This window comes from Notamacropus eugenii, chromosome 2 (genome assembly GCF_028372415.1).
Source record: "Notamacropus eugenii isolate mMacEug1 chromosome 2, mMacEug1.pri_v2, whole genome shotgun sequence".
In the NCBI taxonomy this organism is placed as follows: domain Eukaryota; kingdom Metazoa; phylum Chordata; class Mammalia; order Diprotodontia; family Macropodidae; genus Notamacropus; species Notamacropus eugenii.
This window is the reverse complement of record NC_092873.1, coordinates 62886626-62912311: the sequence shown is the minus strand read 5'-3', so window position 1 is coordinate 62912311 and position 25686 is coordinate 62886626. Positions and strand designations below refer to the sequence as shown.

General features: G+C 41.1%; 1 protein-coding gene across 2 annotated transcripts in view; it reads right to left on the bottom strand.

The window, feature by feature from the left end:
* Positions 1-25686, bottom strand: part of IQCA1 (IQ motif containing with AAA domain 1) — a 237585-nt gene that overhangs the window by 161155 nt on the left and 50744 nt on the right. The window contains exon 7 of one of the 2 annotated variants that reach the window (XM_072640671.1): positions 24255-24434. The exons of the other annotated variant lie outside the window; for it this stretch is intronic. Coding sequence (XP_072496772.1) covers positions 24255-24434 — 180 coding nt within the window. The remainder of the gene's footprint in view (positions 1-24254; positions 24435-25686) is intronic. 2 annotated transcript variants of the gene reach the window in all.

Here is a 25686-nt window from a genome sequence, read left to right as displayed (position 1 = left end):
AGTGAGAAGTTACAGAGGAGTTATATTCCAGTTTCAAAGAGAACTGATTCATGTTTTAAAAATCAACTAATCTTGGAAATATTTATTCCCAAGAGAGAGAGGCTGGAATTGATTTATTGTTAAATAAATCCTCAAGGTGACTGGGTTCCTGAAGGTTCATAGTAGCCCATAAATTATCCTGAATGAACAGATAAATGAAGGGAAAAAAAGCATTTTTTTAGCTCCTAATATGTGCCAAGCACTGTATTAAACAACGATACAAAGGCAGCTGCTGCCCTCCAGGACATTACATCCTAATAGAGACATGGGAATGAGAGTCAGCAAAGGGCATTTTGATGACAGGGTTGTTGACTATAACAAAACAGCAGTTGAGTAGCAATGGTAGTCTTGACTTCCAGCTCCAGGGGATAAGGAATTACACCAGCCAGGCCAGGGGTAGAGCAATCTGCAGACACTTACCCATGGGGCTAGAAAGGGGGAAAGGACTCATGAACAACATCATTCCTGAACCCATGCCTCCTAAACACAGGAAATGGGGGGAGGGGAGTGATTTTCTAGGCAGCTTGATCTCAGAATCTAGCCTAGTCAAAGATGAGAGAGGTCTTAGGTAGTACCAGCTTTGAAGGTTGCTCCCAAATCCCAAGCTTGGGCACTCAAGGAGATTTTCTCCAGAGACAGGAATTTTTGTGAATAGTATGCCTCTTGGAAAGAGAAGAGGGATGACCACATGGTTCCTACAGCTAGAGCCTTAGAGGGGACTAAAGTCACATCGAGAGGAGTTTTGGATGCCTCTCCACACACACACACACACACACACACACACACACAGACACACATACAGTCTACTACAGGGGGTTATTTGAACAGTGCAGATCTGATGGGAAGGGGAGTCAAGCAGACCATGGAAGCATCCTTCCTAACCACAAAGTAGTAACCACTTACAAGTGTGTTTGTGTGTTATGGGGGAGGGATCCTATATTGGATTCATTGGGACAGACAAAGTCATCCAAATTTTGGGGTGTAGCTTCACTGACAAACTCAAGTGCAGTTTCCAGGGGAAATCCAAATCACAGCTAAGTACTGAATCTAAAGGACTTCAGATTCCTATAAAAAAGGAGAACCTTCTAGAGAGAAAATTATAATGAATAGTGGCAGCTGAGAGGAAACAGAGGGAACAACTCCAGGGATGGAGTCAGGATGACCAAAGTTCAAATCCTCCCTCAAGCATTTCTTCACTCTGTGACCTCAGGCAAGGCATTTCACCTTGGAGTTTCCTCATCTGTATAATGAAAGTTAGACTGGTTTCTAAGGTGTCTTTTAGCTTTGCCTATGAAACTAAGATCCTATGACTGATTTGGGGCTACTGTGAATCCATTGATATACTTTCTGGATTTTAAAAATGAGATCCAGTGAATTCTTTGCATCTCCTGAATTTCTGTGAGGCTCTTCTATACTCAAAGGGCATCAGGCATAGTAGACAGAGATCTAGCTTCAGAGCCAGGAAAGCCTATGATCGAGTACCATCTCATACACATAATTGGCTGTGTGACCCCAGGCAAGCCATGCAACCTTTCTGTGTTCTGAACAACTCTCTAAGAGTTTAAGGTGCAGAGGAAGTGACAAGGAGTTTCCCCCTCTAAGAGTTCTAAGAAATCTCAGGTACATTCCATACCTCCATTTCTGTACCTAATAAGCCCTTGTTACCCTAAGTATTTGCATGGAAGCTGGAGGGGTGAAGAAGGTGCAGTGGAAAAGAAGATGATGATGATAAGGGTGATGAGTCAGAGACCAAAAAGGAGAGGGGGGTGGCCAAGCTGGGCAATCACTGAGGTACTACCAGTGTGCCAGTAACAGAAGAGAGGAAAGATTTCTGAAGGGATGTTTTCCTTATAAATGTTAGTTTCTATAGGAACATTGCTAAGAATGATGCAATATTTGCAACTGGACATTAAGTATGTGTATCATTTAATTTGGTCCTGCTCATCAGCCAGTAGGAAAGTAAAGAGTTTACGTTATAATTAGTTATTTGGTTTTGGATGATTGATTAGGTGTTTATATACATTCACACACACATACATACATATATAATATATGTATGTATTTCTATATACATATAAGTATGCAAGTATACTTGTAAGTGTCCCACTATTGCCCACCGCAAATTTGGGCAAACAAGCATTTTCATTTTATTCTTTAAAAAAAGAATCAAAATACAGACATAACCTTGATGCAGGGTCCAGTTTGAAACTGCGTTTGTCTGGTTGGGTCAAGAATACTTTGTTCAGATAAACAATTTTAACACTGAAATTACACTTACCTATGATTAATACATTATGTTAGATATCTTCCCAATTATAACTTATTTCATTAAAATTTTACTTATATTCAGCAAAATTTGTAAGATAAATATATTTAATATGAGATCTTACAGAAAATAGTAAGTATATGAGGTCTTGCTGAATACCTCTTTCAATTCGTAACAGAATAACCTCACCTAAAATATTTGTAATTATTTTGCAATTAGTTTTATAATTTTATATTTGGAGTCTTCATAATTACAGTAGAATTGTTTTATATTTCATAATTGTAATTATTCGTTTTATACGCTGTACATTTTAATCTGGAGCTTTGGGGGAAGAAGTTATTATTGTAGTCATTACAAGCACTTGATGAATCAATCTAAAAGATTATTAATAATTAGTATACTAAATTAAAAAAGTATAACAAATACTAAAGTTATTTAACTAAAGTTAAAGTATAATACTTTATACTTAACAAATACTAAGTTAAATTGCTGAGAATTCAGCATTTCTTGTTGCTAAAAGACGTTTGTGGGACAAAAAAGTGGGGAACCACTGAATTGAAGTATCAGGTGGAAGGGACTGTGCCAGACTCTGGGTAAACAAAGAGAGCAGTTACTACCTTCAATGAAATTCCATTGTCCTAGGAAATTATAATGTGCATACAAGTAAATTAAAAAGGACAGAAGGAGGAAAGAGGTACTTTGGTAGCTAGGAAAATCAAGGTTTTGCCAGGGGGCAGAAACTCCTTCTGCTTTGTTCCAACCAAGGGCAACCAGCAGAGACTGCAGAAAATCAGATGTCTTCTTGATGTAAAGATGCACTTAATCATCAGAACTGCTCACAAGTGAAATGGGCTGCCAGAGGAGGCAGTGTGTTACCTCTAACTCCTGATCTCCTTGTCCAGCATATGGCAGAGGTAATTGCTACTTATATATTAATTGTACCAGACAACCTCTAAGATTCTGTGCTTCTCTACTCCCCTTCCCCTTCATTCCAGTCTTGAGATAGCCCCTTAGTTTGGTACAAAGTTTCTATAATTCTAAGGGTCTCTTAAACAGGGATCCCTGAAAGCTATCCTGCAGTTCATGGTACACACCGCATGAGCATCTATTCAGAACCACAGATGCTTCCCTGGAATGATGCCGATTGAATCTGGTGATCTGGTGGCATCCCCTACTGTACCATTTTCTCCACTATACCTGGTGGTTCTCTGCAACTTACTCTCTTCTGAGTTACTGCTGTTTGCTGGTTTTAAACTAATACTTAGTTGCTATGTGGCATTCTCCCCATAGGAGAGTGGTCATGGCCAAAGTCTCAAGGATGTTCCAACTCTTTTGTGAGTCAGACTTTGCTGCTGCACCATCTGGCCAACAAAAACCTTTAGGTCAACCATGACTTGTAAAATGTTTTGCCTTTTTCCTACGTGCAATATTCTAAAACCTTCTTGATAGTTGCTTCTATGTGAGAAAGTTCTTTTCACATCCTACCATCCCCCCAGTCCATCAACACTTTGTCTAGGCAAATTACCCAGGAGTACATTTTGCCCATTTCTGCTTACACAAAAATCATTGTTTTTTTCCTGTACTTGGGAGCCTCTATTAATTACTTCATGGTATCCACCACCACTGGTTTCCCTCTTTCTACTAATATACACACATCTTTGATACTGATCTCAATAGACTCACCTCTGAGGGTCTAGGTTTTAAAAAAAAAATGGCAATCCTTTGTATCCCCCTTACTTAGCACATTGCCTGGCATATAGTAGTAATAAATACTTGACCAACAGTCAATATAAACTATTCTATTTAATAATAGTAATTTCTTTTAGTATATCAGGATCAGGGATGCATGTATGTAACTGAAATGGAATTTCATGTCCTAGTAGACATCAGAGGTGTGAAAAATGAAAATTAGATAACTCATATTGGATACTATTGATCATCTCCAAGAGGTAGGAAAATCTTCCACGGGATTCCAAAGAGGGAAAGTTAAGGATTGACATGGAAGGGGAGGAAACGGAATCTCTGAATTCTATTTGTCAAGGGAGGAGCCTAAATGCCAGGGAAAGCACTAACTTGTATAAGCCTGTTATGCACCCTGCTAGACTCTGGGACTCATATAATGGCAATCACCAAAACTCATCCTCCTTTTTACCTTCTCCTCCAATGTCCATCATGACATTCTGCAAATGCGTATAAGACCCCAGAATTTTAAAGCTAGAAAGGACCTTTGCTGGCACCTAGCCTAACATCCTCATTTAAACGTAAGGAATTCGTTGTTGCTATTCAGTCATTTCCATCATGTCCAATTCTGTGACTCCATTTGTAGTTTTCTTGGCAAAGATACTAGAGTGATTTGCCATTTCCTTCTTTCACTCATTTTACAGATGAGAAAATGGAGGTAAACAAGGTTAAGTGACTTTCCCAGGGTCACACAGCTAGTAAGTGTCTGAGGCCAGATTTAACAGGACTCCTGAGTTGGTGCTCTATCCATTGCAGTGCCACCTAACTGCCTCAAAAGATAAGGAAACAGACCCAAAGAGGGGGAGTTTCTTAGGGTGAAAAAGTTCAGATTCAAACCCAAGTTCACATCTCAAATCCAAGGCTTTTACCTTTCTCTGGTACTTAGTTATTGTTTGCTAAGCCAAATTAAATTCCAATTTAAATTAAATTTCAAATTAAATTCCAAAAACTTGCCAATATCTTTCTACAATGAATCAATCCATCAGCAACAATGTATTAAGCAGAGGGGGCGGAGCCAAGATGGCGGAGTGAAAGCAACGACTCACCTAAGCTCCTGGAAAAACTCCTTTGGATATTTCTGGGGGGAGAGTCTGACCAGACTTTGGAGGTGTAGAATCCAGTGGGAGACGGACTTTGACAGATTCGGAGCCCAGGCTGGACTGGAAGGTCCACGGGAGGGATCTGTTCCGCGGGGGTAAGACCCCGGCGCACAGCGCAGCGCGGTCAGCGCGGCAGGGCGGAGGCGACCCGAGGGGCCCGAGAGTGGTGGGCGAGACCAGCGGAGCAGGAGATAAGCCAGGCCGAGCCAACGATATCAGCGCAACAGCCTTTGAAATCTTCAGCCTAAAGACGGGACTTCAGTGGGTCACTACTTGAACATCCAGAAGCTGGGATGCCGGAGTGATCAGTAAGTGCTCTCCCCTCCCCCCCGATGACCGTGAGGGAACCATAAAATTCTTCCCCAGATTGATCCTGGATCAGTGGGAGCAGCAGAAAGGGGCGAGTGGTCTCGTAACACCAGAGGCTGGAGAGGTGGCAAAGGGGGATTCTTCCTACAGTGGTGGAGGCTATCTGGAGGGACAGACGACCCAGGGCAGAGAAAAATTCGCACTGAGACCCAAGCAAGCCTCAGCCCGGGAGACGAGCCCCAGGAGGGGCGGGAACACGCATTAGCCTCTAGGCGTGCCCCAGCCCTCCAGGGGAAAAGGGAAGACAATAGGGAAGCTGGGATCACCATCCCCCTGGACCTTGCCTTTGCCTCAGGCCAGCTGAGGAGATATCCTGAGACCAGACCACACCTCCCACACACCTATCAAGCTAAACCCAGGGTTGATCTGGGAAACAACAACAACAACAAAAAAAAAAACCTGCTTTTAGCCTAGACAAACATCAACTCAACTTAAAAGATCTGTATCTTCTGACTGAAAGAACCAAAAGCTACAACACTCAGCCAACATCATGAATCGGAAAAAGCAGACGAAAAGTGAAAAAACCATAGAATCTTTCTATGGGGATAAGGACCAAAACACAAACACCAAAGAGGTCAGAGCTGAGACTGTACTTCCATCTGAAACCTCAGATGGGACTATGAATTTCTCGCAAGCACAACTAGATTACCTGGAACGTCTGAAGAAGGATATAAAAGAAAAACTGGCCAATGATTTTAAAACCATAAAAAAAGAATTCACTGATGAGAACATCAATCTGAAAAAGAAAATTGAAGAAATGGAAAAGGAAGTTCAAAAATTAACTGGAGAGAATAATTCCCTAAAAGGAAGAGTTAATCAAACGGAAAAGGAAACTCAAAACCTAATAGGGAAAATTGATCAGATGGAAAAGGAAACCCAAAACCTAACTGGGAAAATTGGTCGAATGGAAAAAGAAGTACAAAAATTAAATGGAGAAAATAGCTCCTTAAAGGGAAAAATTGGCCAGATGGAAAAGGAGATGTGAAAGCTAACTGAAGAAAACAATACGATCAAGATTAGAATTGGGCAAGTAGAAACTAATGACTCAATGAGGCAACAAGAGTCAGTCAAACAAAATCTAAAGAATGAAAAGATGGAAGAAAATCTAAAATATTTAATTGGAAAAACAACTGACCTGGAAAATAGATCCAGGAGAGAAAATCTAAGAATTATTGGCCTGCCAGAAACCCATGATGAAGAAAAGAGTCTGGACAATATCTTCCAGGAAATCATCAAGGAAAATTGCCCAGAAGTACTAGACTCAGAGGGCAAAATAGTCATCGAAAGAATCCACCGTTCCCCACCGGAAAGGGATCCCAAACTCAAAACCCCAAGAAATATAGTTGCCAAATTCCAGAGCTATCAAGTGAAGGAGAAAATACTACAAGCAGCCAGAAAGAAACAATTTAAATATCAAGGTCACACAGTCAGGATCACACAGGACCTTGCAGCTTCTACATTAAAAGATCGAAAGAATTGGAACCCAATATTCCGTAAGGCAAAGGAGTTGGGACTCCAACCGAGGATCAACTACCCAGCAAAGTTCAGCATAACATTTCAGGCAAGGAGAAAGTCATTCAACGAAATAAGGGATTTCCAGAGCTTCCTGACCAAAACACCAGAACTCAATAGACAATTTGATCTTCAAATGCAGGTCTCCAGAGAATCATAAAAAGGTAAACCAGAGGGGAAAAAACAAAAACAAAAACTTGCAACTCAATTAGGGCAATCTGTTTACCTCCCTGTAAGGGAAGATGATACCTGTTAATCTTGAGAACTGTGCAGCTATTATGATAAAAGGGATATATGTAGAGGGAACGGGCATAAAGTAAATGATGTCATGGCAAAAATATGATTTAAGTATGAGAAGGGAATGTAATAGGAGGTGTGGAAAGGGGGAAGCAGAAAATGGCAAATTATATCACAGGAAGAAGTACAAAACCATAGTAGAGGGAAGGAGGGGAGGGAGATGAGCATTGTTTGAGAGGTACTCTCATCTGATTTGTTCAAAGGAGGGAACAATAACCTTAAGCAGATAATCCTAACTAGCTCTATAGGTAGTAGGAGGGGAAGGGGGAAGAAAGGGGAGGGTGGCTAAAAGGGAGGAAAGAAGCAATAAGAGTAAAGGGGACTAAAAGGGAGGGGGGCTAAAAGAAGGAGGGGAAGGCTGCAGGAGGAGGGGGAGAAAAGTGAATACTATTGAGGAGGGGAAGGGAGACGGGAGAGTTAAAAGCACAAATGGTGGGAAAGAGGGTGGAGGGAAATACACAGATTGTAATCATAACTGTGAATGTGAATGGGATGAACTCTCCCATAAAACGGAGACGGATAGCAGAATGGATTAAAAGCCATAATCCAACAATATGCTGCTTACAAGAAACACATTTGAAACGGGGGGATACACATAGGATAAAGGTCAAAGGATGGAGCAGAATATATTGTGCTTCAGCTCATGTAAGAAAGGCAGGAGTAGCAATCCTAATCTCAGACAAAGCAAAAGCAGAAATAGATCTAATCAAAAGGGATAAGGATGGAAACTATATCCTACTAAAAGGCACCATAGACAATGAAGCAATATCATTACTAAACATGTATGCTCCAAGTGGTATAGCATCCAGATTCTTAGAGGAGAGGTTGGGGGAGTTGAAGAAAGAAATTGATAGCAAAACTATACTAGTGGGGGACCTCAACCTTCCCCTCTCTGAACTAGATAAATCCAACCTTAAAATAAACAAGAAAGAGGTTAAGGAGGTAAATAAAACTATGGATAAGGTAGATATGATAGATCTTTGGAGAAAATTAAATGGGAATAGAAAGGAATATACCTTTTTCTCAGCGGTACATGGAACATTTACAAAAATTGACCATGTACTAGGACATAAAAATCTCACAATCCAGTGCAGAAAGGTAGAGATAATCAATGCATCCTTTTCAGATCATAATGCATTAAAAATTACATGTAATAAAAGGCCATGGAAAGAGAAACCAAAAATCAATTGGAAACTAAATAATCTAATTCTAAAGAAGGATTGGGTTAAAGAAGAAATCATAGAAACAATCAACAACTTCATTCAAGAGAATGACAATAGTGAGACAACGTACCAAAACTTATGGGACACTGCAAAAGCAGTTATTAGGGGAAGTTTTATATCTCTGAATGCTTACATAAATAAAATAGAGAAAGAGGAGATCAATGACTTAGGCTTGCAGTTGAAAAAGCTAGAAAAAGAACAAATTGAAAATCCCCAAGTAAATACCAAATGAGAAATACTGAAAACCAAAGGAGAGATTAATAAAATTGAAATAAAGAAAACTATTGAATTAATAAATAAAACCAATAGTTGGTTTTATGAAAAAACTAATAAAATTGATAAACCTTTGGTTAATCTGATCAAAAAAAAGAAAGAAGAAAACCAAATTACTAACATTAAAAATGAAAGGGGTGAACTCACCTCCAATGAGGAGGAAATTAAAACAATAATTAGAAACTACTTTGCCCAACTTTATGCCCACAAATTCGATAATCTAAATGAGATGGATGAATATTTTAAAAAATACAAATTGCCCAGATTAACAGAAGAGGAAGTTGAATACTTAAACAACCCCATCTCAGAAAAAGAAATTGAACAAGCCATCAATGAACTCCCTAGGAAAAAATCTCCAGGGCCAGATGGATTCACAAGTGAATTCTATCAAACATTTAAAGAACAGTTAATTCCAATACTACATACACTATTCTTGAAAATTGGGGAAGAAGGAGTCCTCCCAAATTCTTTCTATGATACAAATATGGTTTTGATACCCAAACCAGGAAGAGACAAAACAGAGAAAGAAAATTATAGACCAATTTCCCTAATGAATATAGATGCAAAAATTTTAAATAAGATTTTAGCAAAACGAATACAGCATCTAATCACGAGATTAATACATTATGATCAGGTGGGATTCATACCAGGACTACAGGGCTGGTTCAATATTAGGAAAACTATTAGCATTATCGACCACATCAACAACAAAGCTAACAAAAACCACATGATTATCTCAATAGATGCAGAAAAAGCTTTTGACAAAATACAACATCCATTCCTACTAAAAACATTGGAGAACGTAGGAATAAAGGGAACTTTCCATAAAATAATAAGCAGTATCTATCTAAAACCTTCAGCAAGCATTATATGCAATGGGGATAAGCTAGATGCATTCCCAATAAGATCAGGGGTGAAACAAGGTTGTCCATTATCACCACTATTATTCAATATGGTACTAGAAATGTTAGCTGTAGCAATTAGACAAGATAAAGATATTCAAGGAATTAGAATAGCCAAAGAAGAAACTAAGTTATCACTCTTTGCAGATGATATGATGATTTACCTAGAGAATCCCAGAGATTCAAGTAAAAAATTACTTGAATTAATAAACAACTTTGGCAAAGTTGCAGGGTACAAAATAAACCCACACAAATCCTCTGCATTCCTATATATTAGCAACAAAGTTCAACAGCAAGAGATAGAAAGAGAAATCCCATTTAAAGTTAGGGTAGACAGTATAAAATACTTAGGAGTCTACCTGCCAAAACAAACCCAGGGATTATATGAACACAATTACAAGACACTTTTTGCACAAATAAAGTCAGATTTAAGTAAGTGGAAAAACATTAGTTGCCCATGGGTAGGCCGTGCTAATATAATAAAAATGACAATTCTACCCAAATTAATATACTTATTTAGTGCCATACCAATTAAACTATCAGACAATTACTTTCTAGAGCTGGATAAAATAATATCAAAATTCATTTGGAAAAACAAAAGGTCCAGAATATCAAAGGGACTAATGAAAAGAAATGCTTGGGAAGGTGGCCTAGCGCTACCAGACCCTAAACTGTACTATAAAGCAGCAATTATCAAAACCACTTGGTATTGGCTAAGAAACAGAGAGGTAGACAAGTGGAATAGACTTGGCACTCAAGATGCAGTAGGCAAGGAATATAGCAACCTTCTGTTTGATAAACCCAAGGACCCCAGCTTCTGGGATAAGAACTCATTGTTTGACAAAAATCGCTGGGAAAACTGGATAACAGTGTGGCGGAAATTAGGCATAGACCCATACCTGACACCGTACACAAGAATAAAGTCCAAATGGGTACATGATTTAGGTATAAAGATTGATACCATGAATAAACTGGAGAAGCAAGGAATAGTGTATTTATCAGATCTATGGAGAAGGGAAGAATTCTTTACTAAAGAAGAGATAGAATGCATTATGAAATGCAAAATGGATAACTTTGAGTACATTAAACTGAGAAGTTTTTGCACAACCAAACCCAATGCAACCAAAATCCGGAGGGATGTAGTAAATTGGGAAAAAATTTTTACAGCTAAGCTCGGGGATAAAGGCCTCATTTCTAGAATATATAGAGAACTGACCCAAATGTATAATCATACAAGTCATTCCCCAATTGATAAATGGTCAAAGGATATGAACAGGCAATTTTCAGAGGAAGAAATTAAAGCTATCTATAATCATATGAAAAAATGCTCTAAATCACTATTGGTTAGAGAGATGCAAATCAAAACAACTCTGAGGTACCACATCACACCTATAAGATTGGCAAACATGACAGAACAAGAAAATGATAAATGCTGGAGAGGATGTGGGAGAGTTGGAACACTAATTCATTGTTGGTGGAGCTGTGAGCGCATCCAACCATTCTGGAGAGCAATTTGGAACTATGCCCAAAGGGCTACAAAAATGTGCATACCCTTTGACCCAGCAATATCGCTACTAGGACTATATCCCCAAGAGATCATAAAAATGGGAAAGGGTCCCACATGTACAAAAATATTTATAGCAGCACTCTATGTAGTTGCCAAAAACTGGAAGTCAAGGGGATGTCCATCAATTGGGGAATGGCTGAATAAATTATGGTATATGAATGTAATGGAGTACTATTGTGCCATAAGAAATGATGAACAAGAAGACTTCAGAGAGGCCTGGAAGGACTTATATGACCTGATGCTGAGTGAAAGGAGCAGAACCAGGAGAACTTTATGCACAGCAACAACCACAGTGTGTGAGAGTTTTTTCTGGTAGACTTAGATTTTTGTAATAACACAAGAACTTCTGAAAAAAAAAAAAAATCCCAATGGTGGACCTCAAGGCAAAAAGCCTTCCACACTCAGAGAGAGAAATATGGAAGTCACTCACATAATGTAGCAGATCATGTTTGTGTATGTGTATCTGTTTGTGTATCATGTTCTGATTTGTTATACGGATTCTTTCATTTATCTTAGTCTGACTACACAGCATGACGGTAGTGAAAATATACTCAATAGGAAAGTATATGTAGAATCTATACAGAATTGTATGCAGTCGTGGGGAGGGAGGGAGGAAGTGGGGGGTGGGTGGGGAGGGATAAAATCGCAATTGTATGGCAGTGATTGTTAAACATTAAAAAAAATAAAAAAATTAATAAAAAAACAAAAACAAAAAAAAAAAACAATGTATTAAGCAGTTACTGTGTTCCAGGTCCTGACCTAGGTGCTGGATAACCTAGGGCTTACAAAGTTGAAGAATGAAACAATCATGTCTCAGCACACATCTCACTTCCCTCATTTTAAGCAAGAATTATTTCTCTTATAAAGAGCTATTTCTCAACTTAAATAAAACAAGCCTGTCCTCACAATAGTGTTTGTCTAACTGTACGTGTGGTGTTGATAGGATAATAAGCACCACCATTTTTTCCACATTCGTGGATCGAACAACAACAAAAACAACCAGAACTTAAATCATTTACAAAGCTATACTGTTCATTTATTTTCTTTTCCTCTTAAACATTTTACTTTTTAATGTTTCAGCTGTGTAAAAACCCAAGGTCCCTGGAACAACTGACAAAACACAAATCTCAACAAAATAAATTCCATGAAATTGAGGATACTTAGAGCAAATTACCACAAATAATATTCTCTACTTACTTGCATGATGACAAAACTTAAAATAACTTAAAATCAGACCACGAACTTTGACCTTTGTAATAAAAGCAATCTGTTGCAAGCATTCTGAATAATAACCCAATATTTTCATGCCAAACGAAAGCATGCTGGCTCTGGAAGATTCAGCTGAGGCTTAGGTTTCACATGAGAAATGTTTTCAAGGATTTCTTATTTAAATGAGATAAGTTTTAATATAGAAGACTTGTTTAAGCAATCGTAAAAACACCATTCAAGTTCAACATCATTCAAGTAAGAAGGGTTTTCAGAGATGATATGTTAAGTCTCAGAACCTTGGCATTGGAGGGACCTTAACAGAGAGGTCATCTACTACTGCTCTGTTTGAACATCTAATGGCATCTTTGAAAAGTGTTCACCTTGCTCTTGAGAAAGACTTCCTTTCAGTGGGAGCGCATTGTCTCTGAAGTCCTTCTGCCACATTTGGATAGCTTAGACTGTGAAGACAGTTTTCCTATAGTCATCTAGCATCTACTTCTTTGTTCTTGGTTCTGGGCTCTGGAGCCAAGGAGGGCCAGCCAACCACCTCTTCCACGTGACAACTCTTCAGATATTTGAAGACAGACAGCACACTCTCATGGCACCACCCCCACTCCTCAGTCTTATCTTCTCTAAGGTATGTATCTCCAGTTAAAAACTAGGACTGTCCTGGTACTGTCTTTTAGACAATAGAATTATCACCTCCCTATTCTTGGAAGCCCTGCCTCCCTTAATGTTGCCCAAGATTACTTGTGATTCCTTGGCTGCCATATCACAGGAATAACTAAAGTTGAGCTTGTAGTCCACTAAAACACTGAGATCTTTTTCAGATATATACATATTTGACAACATCTTTGTAAGGAATGGGGTCCTATCATCTTAGACAAGTTGAAGTGGAAGTTTATATGCTGACTTCTTTCTAATCTTCAGAGAACAGGGAAGAATGAGAAGCTGTTTCCAAAAATATTGCTGCATTAGAGACTGAGTTGTAGGCTCTCCATCCCCAAGGCTCATCAAATGAGATATTGCCTCAGAATCTGTTGGACAGTTTGGGCTGGAGTGGAGAAGTTACCCAGCTCTGTAGACACATGAATTTAAATCAGACATTAGGATAGCCATGGTAGGAATTTAATAATTTCCTTCTGCATTTGTGAACTTCATTGTACATTCATATTTTCACACATTTGTCATAGCAAATTTACAGCCCTTCTCCTTGTGAGACTCTGATCAAGTTATTTTAAAATGTGACTTAGCCCCTTCCCACAACACTTCATACCTGTTATAGAACACTCCATAACTTCTCAACAAGTCAAGTCAATTTTGATTACAATTTAATAATGGTTGGAATTTAAATACATTTACAGAGTTATGTGGAAGGGGGATAGGGCTGAGAGTCAGGAGTCCTTGGCTCTCCTCCTGGGAAAGTCACATTACACTACTAAGCTCCAGCACTTTTCTCACCTGAATAATGAGGGGATGAGACAAAGGATCTCTAAGATACCTCTTTACTTTAAAAATTAAATTTACTTTAAAATTAGATGATGAAAAGTTGATGCTGGACATTTGCAGCAATACTCATATTGAGAGATACTTTGTCCCCCTTTCTTCTATTAATTCTAATAGTGGGAGTTGTCTGAGTCCATTAATGAAATTACACCACTTCATCTAATCCCAAGTATGGAATACCTGATACTTTGGTAGATAAGAACACATTTCAATTGTATCTAGGATCACAGATGTGAACAAGACCTAGGTCTCCATTCAACAGAGACATTTTAACTCATATGACAGGATTGATTGTTGGACCTGGTCTCCTGGGACATGCATAAAACCAAGAAGCTAGTTTGGAACTGAAGCACTAAAGGGTGTGGGAGTTTAACTTGGAGGCCTCTCTCTGCCTCATCCACCCTAAGAAGGGACTGGTTCGGGGAGAAGAGGCTTGGTCTTCCCCTTGGTCTGATCTTCCTTTGATTGGAGGATGACCTTTTGAGACTTGGATGATTTGGACTTTTTCACCTGGGTTCTGGCAGTATGCTCAGCTGGTGGCAGCATCTGCCCTGGGAGGCAAGGACAGACAGAAAAGCATAAAAAAAGGCAGATTCCAGGCTCTACAAGTAGCCCACCAAAAAAAGTTACACAACATCTAAGGAGAATCTCTTGAGGATTCCAGTCAAAGGTCCACCATTCTGGCAGAACAGCTTTCGAAGATTTAGGCCACTTCCCTGTGCACTCAGTATGTAATAGGGAGAGAGTATGGCATAGACCCTTGAGGGTCTTAAGTAACTTTCTAAGACTATATGTTAAGGCTTTAATGATCAAGCTATCCTTCCTCTCTTGGGTTTACTTATCTGGAAACATGTTACTGTGTATACTATGTTGTACCTCCCACACTCCCACCCCCAAGTTGATCTGAATCCTCGGGGGCTATTTTCTGCCCATCATACCACCAGAGTGAATATCCATTGAATTTTTAAGTAATATTTTATTTTTCCCCAACTATATGTTAAAACATTTTTAAACATTTTGAGTTCTAAATTCTAATTCTCCCTTCCCACCTCCTTGCTGAGATGGTAAGCTATCCAATATGGGTTATACATATGCAATCATGTAAAACAATAAATAGCCATTTTTAAAAGCTAGTGATATCTGGCTGGTTAATTGATAGCTACTGATAATCATGGAGGGAAGCACCCTAGTCACACTAGTTAGGGCTATAGAACTAGGAAACCTAGCACAATGCCCACCTGGGGTTCTCCCCAGAAGCCCAAGGGAAGGAGAGATAGAGCCTTGGTGAGTTAGAAACTCATACACCAAAGAAACCAGTGGATTACTACATGTTTATTTGGAAAAGTATGTTCTTTTTTTCTGTGACCATAATCATAAATGGGAAGTTTGGGCTGATCTACTTCTGAGGGCTCCTCTCAGCATTCCTGTAACTTTCCTAACCAAAACACCCCTTGTGGCTCCCCCTTCCAGTATGAGTTGCCTCCTCTTACATAAGCTCCTTCAGGGCAGGGATTGTCTCCTCCTTCAGATCCCCTCATGCCTGGCACATAGTCGCTGCTGCTGTAGTTCAGTCGCATTTGACTCTCCATACCTCCCTTTGGGTTTTTCTTTGCAAAGATACTGGAGCAGTTTGCCATTTCCTTCTCCAGCTCATTTGACAGATGAGGAAGCTGAGGCAAACAGAGTGAAGTGACTTGCCCAGGGTCACACAGCTAGGAAATGTCTGAGGTCAAATTTGAACTCAAAGATGAGTCTTCATGAGTCCAAGCCCAGCTCTCTGGGCACCATGGTGCTCTTTAGCGTCTAGCTCATAGTCAGTGCTTCATAAAGGCACTATGTTTGCAGCTTGAGAATACACAAAGACAGACTAATATAGTGTGTGCCCTCAGGGAGTTTACAATCTAGAAGAGGAAAGTAAGTGAGGTGAAGTAATTTGCCCAGGATCACATGGCTAGTTAGTGTCACCAGCAGCATTCAAAGTCAGGCCTCTCACCTCCCCTGTGTTTAGATCATATGGTATATAGTACTGGAGATCATGCCCTCATGTTTCTCTGCCATCCTAAGTCCTCTAGTACATGTCTAATGGGGATGATCAGAGCAATCCTTGACCCATAGGACTGGGCACCTCTGATACAGCCATACATATGAATAAATCCTTAGGATTTGCCCTATCAGACGTGTCCAGCCCCAGGGGAGGCAGCCCAGCAGCCCAGCAACTTAGGGGGTTCCCTCATCACTCACTGCTATACACACCATTAAGTAACCTCCTCCCACTTTTAACAGCCTCTCCTGTGTGCGTGGCACCATCATAGGTGTGGAGGCTCCAGAGGCAGAATCATAACTTGTCCCTGCCCTCCCAGAGCTTCAGTTCTTTAAGGGAGTAAAATCTGTACATGGATAAGTGACTGTATGTGAATCAATCAAGAAGAGTTCAAGAGTACTTGCTTAAGCAGAGTCTGCCTTGAGCTCACACTATCTACAGGAATCCATTTAATTCTAGGGTCTACTATGTACAGGGCACTACACTAGGCACTGAGGGAGGGAACAAAGATAGAGAATCCTGGTTTCTGCCTTCCAAGAACCTGAAGTTGAGAGCAGAAGAATTAGGCTTGGGTAGGGATCAAAGAATTTATTTGGGTACATGTCAATATTAGCAGGAGCATATTAATTTGCAGAGGAGAAAATTTAATAAAAAATAGGAAATGCCCCAGAAACACTTATTTCCAAAAAGAAGCTCAAAAACAGATGTTTATAGATATTGCTGGAGATTACTGGATTTCTCACTGCACTGGTCAGTAGTCAGAGAAGATATAAATGTGGTCCAGGCATGGGGGACAGCTGGAGAGAATTTCCCACACTGAGAGATGGTGTGTCTTGTTGGTGAAGTAGCCAGGAGGGCCAGTGTCTCTGGATTGATTATGTGTCTGGAGAGTAAAGTGTGTATAATAAGACTGGAAAAGCAGGAGGGGCTGGGTTATAAGGGCCTTTGAAGTCCAACCAGAGCACTCTATCCTCTCCTGAAGGCCATAGGGAGTCACTGAAGTGTGTTGAGCAGGGGAGGGGGTATGATCAGTCCTGTGTTTTAGGGCAATTACTTTAGTGGCTGAAAGAGGATGGACTGGAGGAGGAGACACTGAGGCAGGCAGACATCCCAGCAGCTACAGTCATAGGTGTGAGATGATGAGGACCTGAACCAGAGTGAGGGCAGTATCAAGAGAGATTGAGCATAATTGAGAGATTCCACAGAGATGAAATCAATAAACCTTGACAACAAGTTATATGTGGCAGCATAAGGGAGAATGAAGAGTCTAGGATGACTGCTAGATTGTAAGCCTGAGGGATGAGGAGGGAGAGTAACAGTAACAGAAATGGTGGCAGGGAGGGGGAGTTTTTGGGGAAAGATGATGAGCTTTGTTTTGGACGTACTGAGTTCAAGATCAATGGAATCCAGTTCACGATGTGTGAATGGCCACTGGAGATGCAAGAGTGCAGGTGAGCAGAGAGATCTGGGCATGAAAGCTAGATTGGAGAATCATCAGCCTAGAGATGGTCATTAAATGTATGGGAGCTGATGAGATCCCCAAGTGAAGCAGTCTAGAGGGGGAAGAGAGAAGGGTCTAGGACAGAGTCCTGAAGGATAGCTGTGGTTAGAGGTGGAGGATCCAGCAAAGGAGACAGAGAAGGAGAGGTCAGAGAGAGGTGGGAGGAGAACCAGGAAACAGGGGTATCCTAAAAACCTAGGGAGAAGAGAGTCTCAAGGAGGAGACAATGCTCAACAGTCAGAGGTTGCAGAAAAGTCAAGGAGGACGAGGAGTGAGAAAAGGTTATTGGATTTGGCCACTAAGAGATCACTGGCCACTTTGGAGAGAGCAATTTCAGTGCGATATAATATCAAAAGCCATATATGTATGGGGTTATGAAGAAAGCAAGAGGAGAGAAGGGAGAGGCACCAAATGCTGACACCTTTTCAAAGAGTTTAGTTGTGAAGGTCAGAAGAGAAACAGGACAATAGCATGGGATGGAAGGTTTGTGGGAGTTCTCCAGGACAAGAGAGATGTGGGCATGTTTGTAGGAAGACAGGGAAAGACTGAAAATTAGGGAAATGACAGAGGAAGTAAATTGTTAAAGGAGATGGGATAGAATCAGATTGCTTCAGCATGTAGAGAAGTTAGACTTGGTAAGAAGTAAGGCCACTTCACCGTGTGAGATGGGAGCGGAGGAGTGGAGGAGTAGAGGAGGAGAGAGTGGCCAAAACATATATACTTACATGTTACGTGAAGATCTAGATACAGAGATGGATAGATGGGACAGGAAAGAGAGAGATAGACAGATAGAGGGAGGAAAAGGGCGACAGAGAGGATGGAGAGACATAGACAGAGAGAGATGAAAGGAAGAGAGAGGAGGAGAAGGAGAGACAGAGAGAACAGAGACAGAGAGAGAAGGGGAGGAACCAAAGATTTTTCCATATTGGATGAGCAGGTCATTTCATCTGTCTGTGTCCCAAGGAATTCTCTTTGGTCTTTAATGACCAAACTCTCTTTCTCTAATTTTGATTGACTTATCTGGGAACATGTTATTCCTCCCCTCTCCCCCAAGCTCTGTGAGGACAAGGGCTGCCTGATTGTGCCATCTATATGCCCAATACTGAGCACAATGCCCCGGGGGATGTTGAGGGTGCGTTGCAACACAGTTGACAATCTCTCATGGCAGAAAGAAGTTTCAACACTGGGAGTTCTCTACCCCAACAAAAGCACTGCTTCAAACCAAGAAACAAAAGCTGTGTATACACTATATATGCATGTAGATACATGTTAAATTTACATTTACATATGTATACATATAAGCTTATATGCATGCACAAATGCATGTTCATATGTGATATATGATTTGCCTCACTGCTCTTGAGCAGGCTGATGGGCAAAGACCATACGTCCGGAGACCAGACTCTGTCCCTCACTTTCTTAGTAACCTTTGGCAGACCCTCAGCCTCTCTGGGACTCCAGAGAGTTAGCCTTATTGAGCCCTAAGACCCCTTCTAGCCCCCCAAACCTGAAGCATGTGTGTGAATGTGTGCATGCATGTGTGTATATATGTGTGTGCAGGTAAAAAAGTTGACAATGTCTGGACCATATTCAGATTAGATGTGTGTCTAATGACCAATGTAAAATTCTATTAGAATAAATTGAAATGCCAGCTACAGTGATATGCCTTGCTCTAATGACTTCATGGAACTTAGAATGCAGCGAAGTGCCTGGCATCACTGCTTTGCACTTCAGGGAGCTCCCAGGGCATCCCGGACATTTGGGTGGGGAGGAGCAGATTTCAAATCTAGGCACGAACCCAGAACTTTCTACGGAGTGGGAAAGTGACCAGCTCTGGAGCCAGCCATGATTTAGAAAGCAGAGCCACTGAAATGATAAATGTTCCCCTCGTGCCTTGACACTGAAGTTCAACTGGTCTTACTGCTTCAGACTCACAGCACAGAGATTTATCTGTGTTTCATCAAGTATGAAAAATATATGGATGGAGGGGTTTCCGGCTGAGCCCCCCAAAGCCATCTAGCGCCTCCATTAATGTCAGCAGGCTCATAAATTTCCAGCCCGTATCAAGGAGGCAATTGCCACTGCACAGAAGCCCCCAAAGGCTCCCTGGCCTCCTGTAAATCCACTTACACCCAGTAAAGACGATGAAATGCACATGGATTTAATTAAATGTGGTCCTTCTTTGAAAGCAGAGGGGGTTCACACCTTCTTTAAGGGGAGGACAAAATCGAGGTGTGAAGTGAGATTTTTTTTACTGAAAAGTTATAAGATCTGATTTATTCTTGTATTTTCCTTCTGATGAGTGGGACTTGATAAGCAAGTACACAGATGGCTGTGCCTCTGCTGTCTTTTTGGTGTTATTCTAAAGAATTATGCTGCAGCAAACATTCCTGCTCTGCCTGCAACACTTTCTACTTCATGAAAATATGTTTTTTGATGCAGAGGAACAATGCATCATTGATTACATGATCAGCTATTTTGGGGGGAGGGGACTACGTTTCTCTTGAGGAAATGACACTTTTACTATCCACTTTTCCCCTTTCCATCACCTTAAAAATGTGTTTGGATGGAAAATTAATAAACAGACAAGCAGTGGCAGCTCATTATGGAAGAGAAAGGAGAAGCAAGGGCAGTGAGTCTCCTCAGATACAATGTCATCAGTTTGTACTGATGATTCCTTGGTTCAAAACTTCTGGCCATTATTCATCCATCAGTCTTCTTCATGTAAAGCAACATGCCAGCTACTGTTCCCATTTAAGCAACCAGAAAACAGTAGGGAAATATTCATGGTGGGGAGAAATGGGTATCAGCAAGATGGAAAGTTAACCACTTTGGGGAGAGGCTCGCTGCTCATGTGGACCTTCTTTTATTAATAATTTGTCGTGGGGACAACACCACCCAGCAAATAAGGCCAAAGCAAAAGGAAACGGCTCCATCGTATAAGAATGATGAAATTCTTCCAATCGTCTTAAATCAGACAGTCCATCTAGTCTTGGGAAACACATAGGAACAATGATTTTTCTTCTAGGTCTTCCCATGTGTGTTGTAGAATATACAGCTTGCTAATAGCAAAACAAGAAGTTTCCTCTCTGAGGAAACTCCCTTCCTAGAGGGAGTATGAAAGAAGATTCTTAGGAATGCCTTTTCTGGAGTTACCGTGATATCTGGTGTCCTTCACCACCAGGTCAAATATTTATTTTCTCAAGACTTGTCCACTCCCTAGAAGGCAAAACTTTCCAATCTTTTGCATTTCCCACCAAAAAAATAGACAAGTAGGGACCACAGGACTCATATTCATCTCTTTAACATAATTCCCAAACTCCCAAGCCAACCATTACCCCACCTAGATAAAGCCTTGAAGTTCATCGGAAGCTAGCTCCTTTACTGTTCACTTTACTGCATTGCCTCCTTCCAGATAATGACACATCTGATTTACTCATTCACATATGAACATGTTTTTTCTATCTTGCTTTTAAAAACCTCCAGGGAAAGACATTTTACAACTTCTCTTAATAAGTCGTTTCCATGTTTAACAGCATTTGCTGTTAGAAAGCCTGTTATATGCTCATCGGCCTGGAAGGGAGGAAGCTTGGATTTAGACTCATCCACTGACTCCTTGGGTTTCACCTCTGGGGCTTTGGCACTCTTCATCTATGAAAGGAAGGGCCACACTTGATGCTCTATGGTGAGTGAAGGGCTCTTCCAGTTCAAGCCTTCTGGGATCCTGGGATTCTATCCCACAACAGACTTTATGTTCCCCTTCCCTTGTCTTGAAAGTCAAGTCCTCCCTACTCTGGGATTTCATCATTGTGGATACTTGCTCTGGCCTGTTGATCAAAAATCCTTCACAGAATGACAGGCTTTTCACAGGCCCCCTCCCCCAACCTGCCTCTGAACTCCACAACCTTCAGACTAGTGGTCCTCCAGTCCCTGCATGATGATGAACTCTAGCGTCAAGGGAATCTCTCCCTCTCCATGAAGCCCATTTTACTTTTGGACAGCTCTCAGTGTTAGAAAGTTGCTTTCTGGATCTCAAAAACAACATGGAACTCAGCATGGCAGTAGCCCTGCTTCTTCCATAGCAGCCAGCTATGACCCCCAATGCCTCAGCAACCATGTCAAAGGGACTTGCAGTTGGCATTGATCTTGGCACTACTTATTCCCATGTAGGAATCTTCCAACATGAGAAAATGGAGATCATTGCTAATGAGCAAGGAAATGGGACCACCCCAAGTTATGCAGCCTTCGTTGACACAGAACATTTAATCAGTGATGCTGCAGAGAATCAAGTTGTAATGAACCACACCAACAAGTCTTTGATACCAAATGTCTGATTGGTCATGGATTTGATGATGCCATTGTACAAGTCAGACATGAAACTTTGGCCTTTCACAACAGGGAATGATGTAGGCAAGTCTAAGGTCCAAGCAGAGTACAAAGAGCAGACCATAAAGTTTCTATCTAGAAGTATCTTCTATGGTCTTGACCTAGATGAAAGAAATAGCTGGAACTTACCTTGGGAAAACAATCATAAATACTATCATCCCAGTACCAGCCTACTTCAATGGTTCCCAGCATCAAGCCACCAAAGATACTGGAGCCATCACTGATATCAATGTGCTCCAAATCATTAGTTAGCTAACTGCTGCTGTTATTGCTAATGACTTGGACAAGAAGGTTGGTGCTGAGAGAAATGTGTGGAGCTTTGACTTTGGAGATGGCACTTTAAATGTCTCCATTTTTACCTTTGAAGATGGCATCTTTGAAGTCAAGTCCACACCCACTTGGGTTGGGAGGACTTTGACAACTGCAGGTCAACCATTTCATTGCTGAGTTCAAGTGAAAGCACAAGAAGACATGAGTGATAACTACAGGGCTGTACACCATCTGCCCACCTCTTGAGAATGTGCAAATTGCACCCCTTCTTTCAGTGCCCAGGTCAATGGCGAGATTGACTCCCTCTATGAGAGTAGAGAATTCTATACCTCTATCACCCATTTTCATTTTAAAGAGCTGAATGCTGTCCTCTTCCATGGCACACTGGACCCTGTGGAAAAGACCCTAAGAGATGTCCAGCTAAATAAATCACAGATCCATACATTCTAGTGGGTGGTTCCACTTGGATCCCCCAAATTCAGAAGCTTCTGCAGGACTTCTTCTATAAAAAGGAGCTCAAAAAACACATCAATCCTGATGAGACTGTGGCCAATGGTGTAGTTGTCCAGGCTTCCATCTTGTCTGGAGATAAATCTGGGCATGTGCATGGCTTGCTGCTTTTGGATGTTACCTCTCCTTCCCTTGGGATTGAAACTTCTGGTAAAGTCATGATGATTCTGATCAAGTGCAATGCCACCATCCTCACCAACCTGGAGCAGACTTTTACTGTCCACTCAGACAAGAAGTCTGATAGGCTTATTCAGGGTTATGGAGGTGAGAGAGCAATGACAAAGGACAACAGCCTGTGGGGTGCTCCTCAGATGGAGCCAGCTGCAATAACATATTTAGATAATTGTGGGGTTTGCTAATTCAAGGGGCCCTTCAGAAATTCCCCTACTCAAATGTCAATGTCCTGTTGCATGTTGGTTGTTCTCAAAGAGGACCAAAATGACATCGCCATGATAAAGTGAAATTTCAGTGTGTCCGACTGTGGCTGATCAGACCAATATGAGTTTGGAATGCTCTACCACAGGTTGGGCACAGATAGTCCTTGTGAATATTTGGGGTGGATACTCCAAATTTGCACATCCTATGTTTCCTTTGTGCTGTCTCAATTCTGCTTTGCACCATTTCTGATGTGGGAACACCATGCTGAGCGGTCCTGTGCCAGTGTCTCCCATGTTGCACAGTCAAATCCAAAGTTCTTGAGAGAGACCTTGAGAGTGTCTTTGTATCGCTTCTTCATGAGATCACATGCCCCACCTGAGCTCTCCATAAAATAGTCTCTTTGGCACGTTGCATTTGAACAAAGTGGCTAGTCCATTGGAGTTGCATTCTCTGAAGCAACCTGACACCCTCCACCTCTGGGGTCTCGGAGCTTTGGTGGTGGGATCCACCCACTGAGGGGAGCCAGTAGTGGCGTCTTGTGGCCTCTCTCCTGAGAGACAGACTGAAGAGTGAGAAGAAAGAACCCCGAAGGGAAAATTGGTGCCTGGGAAGAGCAACACTGGAAGATGGTTTTCAGTGTCACCCCCAATGGGGTTGCTTCTTCCTTCCCTGTTTTGGTTGCTCATTTCTGCTTCTCTTCCTGTTGCATGTAGCACCCCCTTGACTTACCCAACGAATGCCTGAAATCTCCAGCTTAATCAGTGTGCATTATACTAGACTCAGGTTTTCAGAAATGTTCACAATAGCATTCATTAGCTGCTGGTCACTCTCCTCTAAATGTTAACACCCTCATTTGAAAGGAGGGACTTCCTCTCATTTCTATTTGTGTCCGTGGTGCTGATGACCTACTAAACACTTAATAAATGCTTTTTTCTTCCTTCCTTCCTTCCATCCTTCCCAATGGACAAATAGAAATTAAAAAACCTAAAGACTTAGGGGTGGTAATGTCACAGATTCTTAGAAAAGGCAGAGATAAGAACCCAAGAGAATCCAATGTTAAAACAACATGGCTGGAATAATATTAAGGACATTAAGAGTGATTCCATTATGCTTCTTGTTACTGAATTATTAAACTACTAAATTTTAAAAACTCATTTCCATCTACCTTTTCCTTCCATGGAGATGAAGGATTGCTTCTAGGGTCACAATCCTATGAGATGAACAGGTGAGGTGGCCCCAGACATTGTGAGAGTGCCATTGTGAGAGTTCCCTGTGAATCATGGTCTCCAGCTGGACTCCAGTTGGACTCAGTTGGACCCAGGCTTCAGGTGAAGAGAGAAAAAGCCTGAGAGGAGGAGAAAGCTAACTTGCCCAAATCCACCAGGTTTTCTTCCCTTGTGAAACAGCATGGATTTGTAAGCTGCATTAATTAATTAGCCTTGCTGTGAAGAACTGCTCAGCTCTGGATTAATTTGCTTATTTATTTTTTGCAATAATTAACAGCTGTTAGGAAGCATCTTCTGGGAGGAAGTTTGAAGTCGGATATTTTATTTTTATTGATGATAAAAACTGATGATTCTGAGCCACTGAACATTAAGGACCCAGGTACTAGAGCCAGTTCTCACCCATCAGTGGGCGACAGCAGTGACAAAGAGGCAAGACATCTAGGTCCCCAATAACTGGGCAACTCAGTTCCTCTAGAAGACTTAATGAGGAATCTGCTAATTATTAGAGCAAAGACAGCCCCTAGACTTCCCTGAGGTGCTAACATCACAAGTCTCAGAGAAGCTCAGAGAGGGTGTAGACCTAGGTCCAATGCACTCACATTATAGATGAGCAAACTGAGGTCCAGAGATGTGAAGTAAAGTCTAAGGACACTATAGGATGTAAGCATCCATTGGGGGTGGGATTTGAACCAAGGTCTTCTGACTCAAGGACTGTTTTCCACAAGGTAGCTTTAATCCAACTTGAGAAAGTGCTGCTAACTAACTCTTTCAGTCCAGCATTTCAAGGGCACTGGTTCATAACCTGGCAGCTGATTGTACAGTGAGTACAACACTGGGTCTGAAGACAGAAAGACCTGAATTCAAATCTTGCCTCAGACACTTACTGGCTGTGAGACCCTGGGCAAGTTACTTATCTATCATCTGTGAGCCTCAGTTTACTCATCTGTAAAATGCGGGTAATAATGGAGGTGATAATAATAACACTGCTTGCATGGTTGATGTGAGAATAAAAAAAGAGTTGTAAAGTGCTTTGCATGATGCCTAACAACTCATAAGCGCTACAGAAATGTTAGCTATGCTGATGACGATGCTTTATTTATCATTGCATTTTCATTCTGGCTTGGCTTCTCGTTGTTGCACTTTTCCTATAATGCTTAACCCTTGGTGACCTGAGATTGTGCAATTCTCAGCTGATATCACTGCTGAGGCAGAGCAATGAGCGACACTCAACTAAGATAAATTTTGCAGGCACGTGGTACAAAGAAACAACATTTATGTATGCCTGTTTGCTGAGTCTCAGTGATCGCCTGCTGACATTTCCTCTACTGGAAATCAAACATCTCTAAAGTGCCTTAGGATTTAGAATTACCA